Here is a 14,821-nt window from a genome sequence, read left to right as displayed (position 1 = left end):
CACCCACAGGCCTGGACCCTGGGAAATGAGCGTGGCCTGCACTGCAGCCACACGCCCCCAGCTCTGGGCCCCTGCTGGACACAGACTTGTCACTGAGGGTCATCACCTCCTACTGAGGGGACCATTTCAAGTGGCTGAGGCACAGCTGGCCCCACAACCAGGCTTGCCACAGGCCCTGCCTGGTGAGGCCCCGAGAACCTGGGGCCCAGATTCCCAGCCCAGCTCTGCCGCGACTCTGGGGGGCCTGAAACAGTCACCACGTCCCCAGCCCTCAGTTCTCTCGGGGTGAAATTCTCCTGGGCCTTGAGCTCCAGGGTTCCTGGGACCACAGACGTGGACACACACTCAGGGCCCTGCGGACAATGCCCTAGCAAGAGGCTGCTGGCCCATCAGGCAGAGTTTGTGGCTCCCCCAGGAGGGAGAGGTCCCACCTTCCATGAGGGCCCAGGAAAGCCAGGGACAGCTCTTCTGATAAACGAGCATTTGACCTAGGACTTCAAAGACAGGAAGATAAGCCAGCGAGCTGTAGGGTGTCTGGGGAGGGGGCTCGGTGTTCAGCATCAGGGACCCCAGCCCTCCACCTGGCCCCATCCACGCTCTTTGCCACATGATTTCAAAGCCCTTCCCGTAAGAAGACAGCGCCTGTCTCTGTGATTCTGGGCACAACGAAGTACCATGCTGTGGCCAGTGCAGGGAGGAAGAGCACAGAGTCTCGCATGTCTCTGCTTGCTCTTTTGTGCTTCTACCATCGCCGAGAGAGGGACACTCCCAGGCTAGCCTGCTGGTCCCAGGACAAGGAAAAGAGACAGCTGAAGCAGAGCTGCCGCAGCCAAGCCCAGCCTAGAGCAGAGCCCCCAGTCGACCCACAGACACACAAGTGGGTTTAGCCGAGATCAGTGACAGCAGACACAGGACTACAGTAACAATTATTGTTATAAGGCGCTGAGTCCGGGTGGTCTCCCACACAGCAAGAGGCACAGAATGCTCCCGATGGAGCTGAAATGAAACAGGGGACAATGAAAATAAGGGCTAACAATGTATGGGGCCCAAGCATGGTGTGACACGCACATGATCACGTTCAGTCCCCCCACAGCCCTGCAAGACAGCAGGTCAGCCCACCTGAAAGAGCAGGACACGGGGACTTAGAACGGGCGAGTGCCCTCCCCAACACCCAGATTCAGGCTTGGTCTCTATAAGTTGCCCCTCCTCAGCAGACGGTCACTACCACCCATATGCCTCTGCCACGCTGGGGTCACCTGCAGCTCAGTGGACAGCCCCTACACAAGGCTCCTCACCTCACACACCTGTGCCTGCTTCTCACCTCACACACCTGTGCCTGCTTCTCACCTGGCCCCAAGCACACTCGACCGCTAAGGGACAGTGGGTGGTGAGTGAGCACTGGCCTCCCGCCCCTCGAGGGAGCCCCCTGAGCTGTGTTCACGCCATCTGTCGAGGGCCCCATGGAGGTGCCCATTCCTGGCTTCCTCCTCCCCTGCCTCCTGAGACCCCTCCCACCTCACTTCTCCACGCTGACCCTCACTTCTGGGTCTCCAGGACCTGAGCACGCCCACTCACAAGCCAGGCCTCGCCCCTCTCCCAGAGGAGAGGCAGAACAACTGACAGCAAGACCACATGGACAGCAGCTATGAGAGGCCACGACTGAAATCCTGGCTCAGCCACCTCCTGACGCCTGGACGCCAAGTGAGACTCAGCCGCTCTCAGTCGGCCTCATCTGTAAGGCGAGGACCGCACACGGATCAAATGCCATGACCCAAAGGATGCTCTGCATGCTGTGTCTGGCCACTGAAGGCATCGGCGGTGGCATGGTGCTGACCGTGGTGCTGACCGTGGTGCTGACCATGGTGGTGGACGCGTGACCTCAGGGCTGGCCCACCCAGCACCGGCCCGGCCCATCGGAAGGAGGCACACCAGGGAGACGCCCCTGCAGTCAGGCCCACATGGGCTCTACTGCCAGCACCTGGGCCAGCTTCTCTGTGGGCCTCAGTTCCTTACCTGAAAAGGGCCTCTCTCGCAGAGGAGCCATAAGGAGGACAGGATACCCCCAGGCACCCGGCACAGAGTCGGGAAACCCTCTTACCTCCTGGTCCATCCTGAGAAGGACAAATGTGGACTCAAGCAGTCTGCGACCACTCAGTCCACTGTCCTCCCATCGTTGGTGGGGGGAGTGCCAGGAGACCCAGCTCATTCCAGGCTGAGCCGAGCCTCATGAGAGCCATCCGTGGGCCAGAGAGCACACACAAAGCCCAAGCCAGGGTCTCCCCGGCTCTCCGGCATCCCTGGAAATGACTTGTTTAGCTTCCAGGAAACTCCAGTAAGTCTGCAAAGCATGCTTTAGGGAGGCTTCCACCTCCCGATGGCCCCTTCACTCATCCTAATGCACTCCAGAAGCCCATGCCGGGTCCCTGCTCCCTGCTAACAGCAGAGCATCACACTGTCCATCACTCCATCACACTGTCCATCACTCCACAAGCTGAAGACATGACCACCGCCTCACCTGACTGTCAAGACACCAGGAGAAGTGCCACTTCCTCCAGTGGTGGAGAGAGCACGGCTCCCACACTAACAGGGAAAGGCTGGATAAACTACAACAGCCTCACTTGCCTCAAGCCCATCAGGGAGCTGAAGCTGCCAGGCAGCCAAGAGGCTGAAATCCAGGCAGATGGGCGCTTCCAGAGGGACAGGGCCCAGGAGGAAGAGAAGCCAGGCACCATGCAGGTGGGAAAGAAGAATTCAGGTAGAATTTTCACAAGTTGCAAAGGCTGACTATGGGCTTGCAGAGCCAGAGGCACAAGGAGAGAGTCAGCACCAAACAGACTCTTCACTGCAGACCTAGACTTGTCCTCACAAGAAAGACCAGTGGGTGGCAGGCTGGAGACACAGCCCAACTCCCACCAGACTGACTCACCATTCTACACTAATGGCCTGGCAGGAAAAGGCAGGCCCATTTCCAAGCAAAAATAATTTTGGAACACTGTGTTCAGCATTCAGTCAAAATGAATGCAACAGTACTCATAAGAAAGGCAATAAAAAAAATTATCCACTGTCAAGAGACAAAACAATCAACAGAATCAGACTCAGAGAATTTAAAATAAGTCTGATTAATATGTTAAAGGATTTCATGGAAAAGATGGACAACATGCCTGAACAGATGGATATTTCAGCAGAGAAATGGAAATGCTAGAGGAAAAATAAAAACACATAACAAATGCAGAATGCTTTCAATGGGCTCATCAGTAGAACTGACATAGTGGAAGACAGAATCAGTTAACCTGAAGATTGGTCAACAAAAATTATCCAAGTTAAAACTCAAAGAGAAAAAAGGGTGAAAAAATAGAACATCCAAGAGCTACAAGATAACATCAAACAATCTAACACATACGTAATCAGAATCCCAAAAGAAGAAGAGAGAGACAATGGGACAGAAGAAATATATGAAGCAATAATGGCTGAGAATTTTTCCAAAACAATGAAAGGCATCAAACCACAGATGTAAGAAGCTCAAAGAACCCCAAGCAGGAAAAGCATCCCCTCAATGAAAAAAAATATATACCTAGACACATCATATCCAAAGTGCTGAAAATTAAAAGAGAAAATCCTGAAGGCAGCCAGAGGACAAAAAGACCCATTCCACAGAGGACCAAAGAATCACAGCTGACGTCATCAGAAACTATGCAAGCCAGAAGACAGTGGAATGACATCTCTAAAGTGCTGAAAGATTTGAGGAGGGACGCCAGAAAGGAGAGTTAGTCCCACAGTGAACAGACGAGAGGAATTCTGAAGATCGGAAGTCCTCATCAGGTAATCGGAGGGGAGGGAAAACAGCAGAAGGGAGAGGAGGGGAAGAGACAGAGGCAGTGAAAGACTGGAGACAAGAAAGAACCAGGAGTGTCCAGACAGTCCCATGTGGCTGGTGAGTAAGGAGGTAGGACAGGTGAAATCCAGATCACAGGAGGACAGGCTGCAGAGTTTAACGTTGCCTGAAGGCAATGGGGAGTCAGCAAAGAGGTTAATGAGGGAGTGACCAGGGTCAGATGTGTGTCTCCAAGAGGTCACTTCAGCTGCAGAGTGAAAGGTGAGCCCAGGGGGGAGGCCATGGGACACTCCACATGAGAGAAGAAGAATCCCAAGACCGCAGCAGGGGCTGAAGGGGGCGACAGAGCTGAAAGCTTACTGGGCAATGAATCCACAGAAGCAAGTGACAAAGTGCACGTGGCAGGGGAGGCGGGAGAAGTCGTCACTGTCTGGGAGGAATGAGAAATGACGAACCCAGAATGAGACCCTGGAGCTCAGAGGGGACTCGGGGTCTCTTCCTATTCCACTGGGGTCAGAAAGACACTCCTCCCAGAGGCCCCTGCTCCCTTCTTTCTCCAGAACCCTGGGGGTTCTACTTGAGGCTTTCTCTCCAAGCCCCATGCAGTGACAAGGAGAAACGCTCCCCTAGCCAACCCAGGAACTTGAGTCTGCCACCCCCTGCCCCAATTCCAAGGCCTCCTGATTACGTGCAAACAGATGGAAGAAGAACAAAGGGAAGGAGGGAGGAGGGAGGAGGAGAGGAAGGAAAGGGGAGGAGGAAAGAGGACCCTGACAGATATACTGAACAAAACCTCCCGTTACAGTTCTCAGGCCTTTGTAAGCTTTCCTGGGAGGCATCACTAACCACTGTGCTAGAAAGCACTTGTCACCCTGGGTGGTGTAGCTGGGAGGGAGGGACAGTCACACTGATCTTGGAACAAATGTGAGCTCAGGGTGGGTGACAAGTCCCTCAAAATCTTGCCGCCTGCTTCCTAACCTGTGTATTGAAGCCATGAACAGTCTCCTCCCCGGGCTGTGGAAAAATGAAACGAGATAACTGTATGGAAAATGTGGGAAGCATCTGGCACAGCACAGACGCTGGGTAAATGCTGGCTCCCATCCCCACCGTCTCTCCTCCAACTCTTCCTAGGGTGTGTTCATCTCCACTGTCCACTGTAAAAACTGAACACTCAAATGCTGATACCACCCTTGCCCCTCACTGGGCCTTTTTCTATCTCCAAAAAACAATCACAAGAAAATGGGCTATTCTCAGGCTCAAGCAAGGCAGAGAGTGGGACAGTAGCTGCAATCAGTAATCCCCTCCAGCCCTCATGTCCAGGTCCTAGCCCCCTCCTCCATGCAGTCCTCCCGTGATCATCCTCCTCTGAATCCTCCCTCCTGGGCCCCAGACCTGACCCTGAGAATGACCACCCTGGCCTATCAGTTAGCTTTCTGCATTAGGAGCCTGGCTTCCTAGTGTCACTGTAAGCTCCTGAGGACAGCTTTTCACAACACGCCTGATGCCCACCTCTCCTCCGCATGGCGACATGCACAAACAAAGAAAACTAAGACATCCGTGGAACCTGGGACCTGTGGGTCTCCCCGCAGCCTCCCCACCCCCAAGCTGTCTTAAAATTTAAGACTTAAATGAATCATCAGGTCCAATCCTCTCATTTTTCATGAGCAAAGTGAAGTCACACGGTGACAGGGCTAGAACTGGGGCCCACATGCGCTCACTCCCCTGGCTGTGATTCCCTTCCTCCCTCCCAGTCACTGAGAAGAGAATGTGATGCACTTCAGGACTGGCCAGAAACAAAAGGAAAATAAAAACAGGAAGTGGGCGCTCTGGACAAGCCAAGCAGGATATCCCAAAGCCGATGCTCCGTGACTTCTGGGACCATCACCCCGTTAGCAAAACCGACGGCAGCAGTGACCATCACAGCAGTGGACAGCTATAGGACGCTTCCCCAGACAACCAGACTCAACACGACAACAATCCCGGGACCAAACAGGCTGTAAGAATGAATGATTGTGAACAAGCAACAAACAGAAGGGTCCTCCTCAGAAGGCACAATGGGCTCCCAGCATCTGGATCCCAGTTTGAACTGGCACCGTCCCACAGACCCTCCAACAATGATGGAAATATTCCACACCCATGCTGTCCAATACGGCAGCCACGAGACGCGGCTACTGAGCACTTGAAGCATGGCGAGTGCTCCTGGGGAACTCAATTCCTAACTTTACTTCATTCCAGTTCATTGCATTTCAATAGCCACATGTGGCCGGAGGCTACTGCACTGGACAGCACAGTCTTGTCCTCTGAGCTCAAATGTCAGAAACACAAAAAAAATCCTAGAGCAGCGGAGTGCTGCAGAAAAAAGCAGGATCTAATTATTACTGCCTTACCACCAGAAATCCCCAATCCTGTAAACCCCAGCTCCCCATCAGAGGGGGCAGGGGTGGACAAGGGACCTTGCAGACCCTTCTGGCTCCGACTACCTGCAAGTTCATTACCATCTCCTAGACTTGGGCCCTGGAAGCCGGGGCCCCGTGGTTTCCCTGCTTGGCAGGAAGGGGGCCTCTGCTAGTCCTGGCTACTCCCCCAAACCCAGAGCTGCCTGTCCCCCAGCAGACTGAGAGCACACTGAGGACAGGCACCAGATGGGGCTTCTCTCTGCACTCCTAGCACCTAGGAAAGCGTCTGGGCACAACAGGTGCTCGGGGAGTGAGAGCTGGCATAATAACACGACCTTTCTTGTGCTTACCATGCATCTGGAACAGGGAGGGGCCCTCGCCCATCACCTTACTCATCTGCGCAGCCGCCCGTCAAGGCAGTGAGGTGGTCTCTCCTACCCCTGCAGAAACCCCTGCTCAGCTCAGAGGGTTATGTCATTTGCCCAGGGCCACCCAGCCAGCAAAGCCACATTCAAACCCAAGACTTCCCGCTCCAAAGCCAGGCTCTTAACGTCTAAGCACTGATGCCTCCTCCAGACTCACTCCTGGTGGGGGAGGGGAAGGACGGGAAGAAAGGGGTCAGAGAATGTGAACTGGGCCACCTGGAGGCCATGTGCAGAGGGCTCACAGCAGTGACAAAAACCTTAAAATCCCAAAGTGGCTTGAGGCTCCGAGTGTGACAAAGCACACAGAAAGAAGGTGGGATTCCCCTCTCCTCCTTGGGGCCTGAGTCTGGCTGCCCTCATGACCTTCCAAAGGAGCAGAGCAACTGAGGGGCAGGGGAGAGGTTGGCCGTGGACGAGGGGACCTGACTAGACCTAGCCCCTATCCCTCAGCAGCTGTGTGACTCTGAGCAAGTTCCTGCCTTCTCTGAGCCTCCAAAAAGAGGCACGAGTCCCTCGAGGATTAACACAGCAGAGCACCTGGCACACACGACTCCATTAGCAGCCTCTTAACCACTCCAGGTCACACCCCAAACTGTGACAGGCCCGTGTTCAAAGTAACAGCCTCTCAAAGGATGCCGGCCGGAGCCGCCTCAGCGACTGTGCAGTTAAGCTGTGGATTTCACAGGAGGGGAAACGGAGGCTCGGATCACGAAGGGCAGCGACTCTGAGCACCCGGATCCTGACCCCAACCCCAGACCTGCTCTTCCTGCCCTGCCAGCTGCCACTGCAGACGATTCCCACGGCCGTTTTTCTCCGGTTGAGAGAACATCTTTAGGGCAGATTTTTGGAACCAATTCTTCAGTCCCCTGGTCATTTCGTGTACTGACCTTTACAGACAGCAGGGTGGGGAGGGTGAAACCCTCAGCAGCACTGGTTAGAGCTAGTGCAGGCCATCTTTCCTGGGAAAACTTCTCACGTGCTCTGTCACCATCCCATGGAATGGATGAGAAGGAGCGACTGAGACAGGTTGAACACCAGGAAGAAAGCAAAAAAGAAACAGAAAATACTGACCCACACAAAACCCACGCCTCTGCTTCTGCTTTACTCCCAGGCTCACCGTCAGCTCAAGTCAGCCTTGTTCCAGCCCCCTGAGCTTGGGCAGGTCACTTAACCTCCCAGAGCCTCCACGTCCCCACCTGTGAAATGGGAGCCCAACTCTGACCTGCCTCATGGAGCTCTGGGGAGACTGTGCTGTGATGACAGACACATGGGGCCCTGGGAGCCACAAAGCACAGAGCATGGTGGTGGCTGTCTGTGCTATCTGCTCCTCGCTCACACGCAGTTCTAACACGGCAGGCCTCAGGCTGCCCAGCCCTCAGGTGGAAAAGGTAAAAGGAGCAGGCAGGGGGCAGACGGAGAAACCGAGAGAGCCTGGACAGGCTGCCACGGCTGTGGGGAATTTTTAGTTTCAAAAAGGTGGCTGTCCAGGGTTCTGGGTGAAGGGACCTCACACATGGTCTCCAGGCCACCACCGGGTTTCCAGTCACCAAGGGAAAGAGCCACATGTCTGCCCTCTTTGTTAAAAAGTCCAGAGTATGATTTTATTTGTCTTGAAGCATGCGAGTTACAAACAAGATGTGAGTTCTGATTATCTAGAAATTTTCCTTCAGCTAACATCTCATTCCCCATCAAGGTGCCCAGAAAGGAGCCCACAGAACCCCACCAGGCCCCAGAGGCAGCCCCCCTAAAGCACTACACACAGCCCTAGCACCCAGCTTTCCAAGTGAGCCTTGGGGCCTGTGCCCCCCACCCCTCCAGCTACTTACCTTCTCACCCTCCATCCCCTCATGCAAACTGGAGGCGGTGACACAGAACCACAATCCCTCACCTGTGACTCCAAAATCCTAATGAGCTTCCCAAATCAAGTTTTTCACAATTTATTTGGAGGCAAACCCTGTCCTAAACCGACATGAGGCTATTTTTAGTTTTTATTGACCCCACTCAACGTGGGGGTCCAAAGTACAGCCCCACACGCCGCTGGGGGTCCTACAGCATGTATGGTATCTATGGCTCTAAAATCTGAAAAATTCTGAATCCCCACACCCACAGGGCCCCACGAGTTGGGAGAGGGGCTGTGGGGCCACAGCAAGTGATACATGCACATCTCCTTCCTCTCTCTCTTCCCAAGGACAGCCCTGCAGTACCTCCAGACTTCTCCCCAAGCTCCCCCCACCAACGTGGCTCCCCACCCCTCCACTAACAGCCCCTTCCCCAACCTGCCCCAGAGGATCAGGCCTACCCCGGGGATGTCTGGGACTCTGCACAGCTATGACAGTCAAGCCTGCAGCTCTTCCAGCAAGCTGCCCCCTGCTGGTCCAACATGACCTCAAGGCCGGCCACCTCCTACACCAGGCTGCAAACGCAGGGCACAGCCTGGATTCAGGCATCTCCCTCCCTCTCCAGTACCGTGGCAGCAAGGGAAACCCCCAGAAATGTTAAAAGAACAGGACAGCTGCCTCTTTTCCCTGCAAACCTCAGACAAGGTGCTACATGAAAATCTCTTACATCAAGTCCTGCATGCAGACTCGCCTGGCTTTAAATCCCAGCTCTGCCACTCATCAGCTGTGTGACCTTGGGCAAGCCACTTCCCCTCTCTGAGCCTCAGTGCCTAGACTGTAAAAGGGGGATGACCATCTCCACCTTACATGGTGGTGAGGAAAACGACGTCAGTTAAGGCTGGGAAATGTGAATGTCCCAGGGCCCTGCCTGACACCTGGGTGATGGAGGCGACCCTGAAACAAGGGAACACACCCAGCACGCACTCTGGGCACGGCTAGTCTCAAACACCTCCCCCCGCCCTCCCCGGGGCCCACGCAGGAAAGGGACGTACACAGCCCTGACGCCCGTTTTATCCCCCATCCCCAGATGATCACCACGACTCTGCACTCATCAAAGGCTGAACCGGGTCCAGAAACAGAGAGATTAAGTGACTGTCCAAGGTCACACAGCCAGCCGGGTAATGGGTGGGGAAGCAGGGAGAGGTGGCGGCCCTGGGCAGCTCCAGCCAAACAGGCTCCATCTCCCAGGGACGCCGTCCAGCGTGGACACCGGGGCCCACCTCCACAGGTCTCTGGCTTTGGTTTCCCCAATGCGGGCCGACGATCCCCGCCCCGCCCTGTCGGGTTCAGGGCACCGAATGGGCGGGGGCGCCGTGGTCGCCCTTGTCCTCGCCGCCGCGCCCCCGCCCTCCCCGCCCCCGACGGGAAACCCCCGCCGCGGGCGCAGCGTCTACGCGGGCGCGCCGTAGAGGCGGGCGGGGTCGGCGCGGGGCTCACCGGACTTGGGGTAGGTGACGATCCACACGTCGCTGGGCCGCACCGGGAAGTTGGCGATCTCCTCCATCTTCCCGCGGCAGAAGGGCGGCAGCCGCACGCCGTGGAACTCGAAGTACTTGCTCTCGAACTCGCCCGGGGTGCTGGGGGTCTCGGCCTCGCTCTCCGCCATGCCGCCGCCGCCGCCGCCGCCGCCGCCCGGCCCCGCGCCCGCGCCCGCACGCGCCCTGCCCGCCGCCCCAGCCGCCGCGCGGCGCTCCGCAGGCGTGACGTCACGGCGCCGCCCGGCGCGGCGGCTGCGCTCCGCGGGCGTGACGTCACGGCGCCGCCCGGGCCGCGCCCCGCCCCGGCCGACGCTGGCGAAGGCCCTCCGCGGACGTGAGGTCGCAGAGCCGCCGCGCCCCAGCCGGCGTGCGGGCTGCGCTCCGCAGGTGTGACGTCACGGCCCCGCCCGACGCGCGCCGCTGCCCTCCGCGGACACGAGGTCGTGGGGCCTCCGGGCCGCCCCGGCCCCACGAGGACCGCTGGAGACCCCTGCCCGCCCCGCTCGTCTCCGTCCTCGGTCCGCATCCCACATCCTCTCCATCACCCGTTCGTTCATCCACCAGGCCATTGATTCCGTTATTCAGCAAGCGCTCAACCCAGACTCGTGAAATGCCCCGGCTAGAAGTGACCTTAAAGGTGCTATTCCTTCATTCAACAAATATTTAGGGAGCATCTGATCGGTACCAGACACTGGTCCAGGTGCCCAAGATACATCAGGAAAAGCTTACATTTGTGAATAACCAAGATAATTTCAGGTAGCAATAGGTGCTATGAATATGCTTCGTAATATCCTGCGGGCAGAAGGGGGGTGTTAATTACAGATTCTAGAACCAATCCCAGACCTCAAGAGACAGACTCTCTCGGATAGTGCCCCCAAATCTGCATTTAATAAGGTATTTCTTGTCCAGACTACAATTTGAGTACAGCCAAATTCTAAAGAGGTTTTAGTACAAATCCTCATCCAATCATTCACTTAACAAACATATATTAAGCACCGACTACGTGCCTGGGACTGGGGAAACAGAGATAAGATAAAAGTAGTAGAGTCCTGGTCTGATTTTCTGAGGCTCCGTGTCCTCGACTGTGCAAAGGGAATCTCTAGCCTAGGTGCTATAGCCGGGAGGATGGGTGGAGAGAACTGCACCAGCAAGAGTCGGGAGCAGAGCAGGTGGACAGGACCTGCTTGCTCTCTCTCCTTCTTGCGCTAGACTGAGACACTCGCAGTCTGGCAAGGGAGACACACACATGGGCGGAGAGGCATGGGCCGTGTCTACACGGTGGACAGAGAGAGGACAGAGAGCAATTGACCCCAACTCCAGAGGCTTGTGGATATCTTTACAAAAAAGAAAGAGGATGTTCCAAGCACCCGAGACGTTATTAAGAACACTGAAGTCATGGCACAAAGACAGCCAAAGCCTGGAGGAATCGAGCAAATGAATGAATGTGCTGATATTCCAGATGAGGGTCCTCACTATGGGAGAATGCAAGGAAGAACCCTGTGGGATTGGACTGGAATCTGAGGTATTGACATGAATTTATTATTTTTAAAAATATCTGTTTCCTATCTTCACTTAAAAGGCCTTTAGGCACTGGTATTCCTGTAATACTAGCACACCCAGTGCCCAGACCTTGGTTTCTAAATACTTCCCCACTGGAAGGAACCAGCATTTCTTGGAGAAAAGGCCGATTCCAGGGCGGGGCAAAGAAAGTACAAGATGAGCCTAGAACATCGTGTTTGGCAAAAAAATAAGAAAATGCTAAAAAAAAAAAAAATGATGGGAATAGGTCAAAAGGACACAGGAGCTAGATTGAAAGGCCAAATCAGGAACAGTTTGCGCATATTAGTCAAAAGCTGGAAACAGCTCAAATGTCCATCAACGGTAGACTGGATAAATTGTGATATATTCATGCAATGGAATACTTACTACACAACCATAAAAAAGAATTACTGATATGTGCAACAACATAGGTGAATTTCACAGTCATATGATGAACAAAAGAAGCCAAACACAAAAGGCACTACATTGTATGCTTCCATTCATATACAGTTCAAAGACAAACAAAACTAATCTATGGTGACAGAGGTCAGAAAAGTGCTTAATTTGGGGCAGACAGAGGGGTTGAGTGGGACTAGACACAACTACCCTCCAGAGTGTTGAAAACATTATATCTTGCTCTCAGAGATTGTTACATGATGACATAGACATAGGATAGATAGATAGAGATGAGAGAGAGAGATAAAGATGGAGGGCCTATTTCATGGGCATGTATCTGGAGAGTCAAGGAGGGCCCTGTTCTCAGAAGGGCCCTGCACTTGGGGATTAATGCTCTGTGGTTACCATCTTGAAATTCTTAATAATTTTGTCTTTGAACTTGTGCTTTATAAGTGAAGTCTGATGGGGCAATGGAGCATGTGCTGAGGGCTTGGAGCTTCAGCTCACAAGTAGTCCCACCTCCTGCCATCTTGCCAGGAGAAGGTCTTGACTGCCCACTCCTCTGTCCTCTAGTGTTGCAGCCCTGCCCAACCTCTCTCCTTGCCCTCACCCAGCGACCATGGGACCTAGGTGCCAGCGAGAAGAGGATCAGGTCTGATGCTCACACCTCATGGCATCTCAGAGTGGGCCATGATCATAGCCATCGCTGTCATCTCTGTCCTGGACTGGCAGCACCTCAGCACATTTGGTGGATGAATCAGCCAAGACGACGCTCCCTCCCACCACCAACTCAGTTGGTGGCCAGCTGACACCTTGTGCCTCCTGAGGTGATGTACCGAGAAGGACACAGAATCACTTATGTGGTTTTCCTACCAAAAATTCATATCCTGAATCAAATAATGAGGAAAGAATACAAAACCCAAGCCAAGGGACAATTTATAAAACAGCAGACCTGTCTGACCTGTCTGTACTCTACAAAAATGTAAATGTCATGGAAAACAAAACAAAACAAAAAGCTGAAAGAACTGTTTTAGATTAAAGGAGACTAAAGATATTTAACAAATAAATGCAATGTACAACTCTGGATTCGATACTGGATCATGAAAAAAAAGCCAGAAAGGGCATTACTGGGACAATTTGCAACATATGAATATGGACTCTATATTACTTGGTAATACTGTGTTAATTTTAAGTTTCATGAATTTTAAAACTGTATTGTGGTTATGTAAAAGAATGTTCTTTTTTTTAGGAGGTACATGCTGGAGTATTTGGGGGTGTAGAACGTGATGGCTGCAACTTACTTTCAAATGGTTCTACAAAGAACCACAATTATAACACTAATGTGAGTGCATGTGTATAGATACATTGAAAGAGGAAGAAAATGTGGCAAAAGCCACAATTGGTGAAGGTAGGTGATGGTATATGTTCATTATTGTATTAGTTTTCTATTTCTGCTGTAACAAATTACCACAAACTCGGTGTCTTAAAACAACACGAATTTATTATCTTACAGTTCTATAGGTCAGAGGTCTAATGTGGGTGTCACTGAGCTAAAATCAAGATGCCGGCAAAGCTGCATTCCTTTCTAGAGGCTCTAGGGGTGAATCCATTTCCCCGCCTTTTCCAGCTTCTAGAGGCTGCCCACTTTCCTCGGCTTGTGGCCCTTCCTCCATCTTCAAAGTCAGCAATAGCCAATCTAGTTTTTCTCACATCATATTGCTCTGACAGTGACTCTTCTTCTGCCTCCTTCTTCCACTTTCAAGGACCCTTGTAATTATATTGGGCTCACCCAGTTATCCAGGATAATCTATTTTACGGTCAGCTGATTAGCAACCTTAATTCCATCTGCAATTTTAATTCCCTTTGACATGTGACATAAGATACCCACAAGTTCTAGGGATTAGGACATGGACGTCTTGGGGGGGGGCATGTTATTCTGCCTACCAAAGTTGTATTACTTCTTGTAACTTTTCCATAGGTTTAAATTTTTTCAGAATAACAACCTAAAGGGAAACCTCTGTTAACATAGAAAATCCTGAGAACTCTACAAAAAAAGCCATAGAATTAATAAGTGAGTTTAGCAAAATCACAGGATACAAGACCCACAAACAAAAATCAATTCTATTTCTACATACTAGCAACAAACAATTGGAAATTGAAATTTTTAAAATACCATTTGCAATAGCATCAAAAATCATTAAATGCCTAGGAATAAATCTAAGAAAATACGTGCAAGCTTTGTGTAACAAAAGCTATAAAACACTGATGAGAGAAATTAAAGAAAATCTAAAGAAGTGGAGACATATACCATGTTTATGGATTGGAAGATTCAACGTTGTTAAGATACCCATTCTCCTCAACATCTATAGAGTCTATGCAACCCCAAGCAAAACCCCAATGGGCTTTTTTGTAGAAATTAATAAGCTGGTTTTAAAATCTATATGGAAAAGCAAAGAACCTAGAACCTTGTCTTTTTCAAAAACAATTTTGAAAAAGAATAGCAAAGTTGGGAGGCTCACGCTACCTGGTTTCAAGACTTGCTGTATCAAGCTATTTAACTTAAAGCTATAAATCAAGATAGTGTGGGCTTGGCATAAGCATAGACATATGGATAAATGCAACAGGATAGAGAGCACAGAAATAGACACACACACATACATGAGCAATTGATTTTTGACAAAGGTGTCCTTAAGGAGCAGAAAACAGAAGCTTCTTATGAGCAAAAACTGTCCAGGCAGGACTGGTCTGCCCTGTGGGTAGTGAACGCCCATATGTGGAGGTGTATTTGTTAGAGGCTGGATGGCTTTCTGTCCTGAACAGACTTCCTGAGTAATCCGAGGGAAATCCTCTGCGTCGC

At 52.3% G+C, this 14,821-nt stretch overlaps 1 protein-coding gene across 8 annotated transcripts in view; it reads right to left on the bottom strand.

Moving 5' to 3' along the window:
- SULT4A1 (sulfotransferase family 4A member 1) overlaps positions 1 to 10,169 on the bottom strand; it is a 35,240-nt gene extending 25,071 nt beyond the window's left edge. For all 8 annotated transcript variants that reach the window (XR_009223883.1, XR_009223886.1, XR_009223884.1 and 5 more), the window contains exon 1: positions 9,989 to 10,169. Coding sequence is in view for 3 of the 8 variants with exons in the window: in XM_058568185.1 (XP_058424168.1) it covers positions 9,989 to 10,157 (169 nt within the window). In the remaining 5 variants the exon portion in view is untranslated. The remainder of the gene's footprint in view (positions 1 to 9,988) is intronic.
- Positions 10,170 to 14,821: the final 4,652 nt, after the last annotated feature.

The sequence above is a fragment of the Diceros bicornis genome, chromosome 25 (genome assembly GCF_020826845.1).
Source record: "Diceros bicornis minor isolate mBicDic1 chromosome 25, mDicBic1.mat.cur, whole genome shotgun sequence".
NCBI classification, from domain to species: domain Eukaryota; kingdom Metazoa; phylum Chordata; class Mammalia; order Perissodactyla; family Rhinocerotidae; genus Diceros; species Diceros bicornis.
Note: the sequence above shows the minus strand (reverse complement) of the source record. Positions and strands in the feature narration are given on the sequence as shown.